The 1,281-nt window shown below is 38.2% G+C and overlaps 1 protein-coding gene across 1 annotated transcript in view; it reads left to right on the forward strand.

Moving 5' to 3' along the window:
- Positions 1-1,281, forward strand: part of LOC107658704 (CDK5 regulatory subunit-associated protein 1) — a 24,375-nt gene that overhangs the window by 2,130 nt on the left and 20,964 nt on the right. Inside the window, 1 exon segment of the mRNA XM_074186899.1 lies at positions 430-442. Coding sequence (XP_074043000.1) covers positions 430-442 — 13 coding nt within the window.

Consider the following 1,281-nt stretch of genomic DNA (forward strand, 5'->3'; position numbering starts at 1 on the left):
GTTTGTAATTTGTTATTTTGTTTTCAGAATTGTGATTTGCTCTGCACTTCTCGGCCACCGTAATAATCAATGTCCAGCAGGACAACCATCCCAAAGTATATGTTTTGATTGTAGAACATTCTTGAGTGGCCTAATCAGTCTTCAGATTTCAATCTCATTAAAAATATTTGGTGGGATTTGAAGAAATCAGTGGCAACATGAAAACCAAAGATTATCTGTGATCTTAAATATTTTTCAAGTGAGGAATGGGTCAAAATACCAGCAGAGAAATAATTCATTACAAAATTAATAATTTTGATGAACTAATTAACAAATAAATGAACAGTAAGGGGATACCATAATTTTGAAATATCCAAATTAAAACTAAATTAATAATAATTTTATAAGTTTTTAATAATACGTTTTTAAATAATTTGAAATTGGATTCAGATTAAGCACAGAGGTAAAAATCAACTTTGCTAACCTTTTTTTAAATGCCTGCGTCCCATTTCATGTAAATTCTTACATTTATTCAATAGAATAATAAGACACTATAGGACTGTTGCCAGTCAAATGAGATCAGTATCAACAAACTGTCGCAGTTTTATATACACTGAACAAAATTATAAATGCAACACTTTTGTTTTTGCCCCCATTTTTCATGAGCTGAACTCAAAGATCTAAGACTTTTTCTATGTACACAAAAGGCCTATTTCTCTCAAATATTGTTCACAAATCTGTCTAAATCTGTGTTAGTGAGCACTTCTCCTTTGCCGAGATAATCCATCCACCTCACTGGTGTGGCATATCAAGATGCTGATTAGACAGCATGATTATTGCACAGGTGTGCCTTAGGCTGGCCACAATAAAAGGCCACTCTAAAATGTGCAGTTTTACTGTATTGGGGGGTCCGGGGGGGGGGTCCGAAAACCAGTCAGTATCTGGTGTGACCACCATTTGCCTCACGCAGTGCAACACATCTCCTTCGCATAGAGTTGATCAGGTTGTTGATTGTGGCCTGTGGAATGTTGGTCCACTCCTCTTCAATGGCTGTGCGAAGTTGCTGGATATTGGCAGGAACTGGAACACGCTGTCGTATACGCCGATCCAGAGCATCCCAAACATGCTCAATGGGTGACATGTCCGGTGAGTATGCTGGCCATGCAAGAACTGGGATGTTTTCAGCTTCCAGGAATTGTGTACAGATCCTTGCAACATTATTGCAACATTATCATGCTGCAACATGAGGTGATGGTCGTGGATGAATGGCACAACAATGGGCCTCAGGATCTCGTCACGGTA

Source organism: Sinocyclocheilus anshuiensis, unplaced genomic scaffold (genome assembly GCF_001515605.1).
Source record: "Sinocyclocheilus anshuiensis isolate Anshui unplaced genomic scaffold, SAMN03320099.WGS_v1.1 scaffold1957, whole genome shotgun sequence".
Taxonomy (NCBI): Eukaryota; Metazoa; Chordata; class Actinopteri; order Cypriniformes; family Cyprinidae; genus Sinocyclocheilus; species Sinocyclocheilus anshuiensis.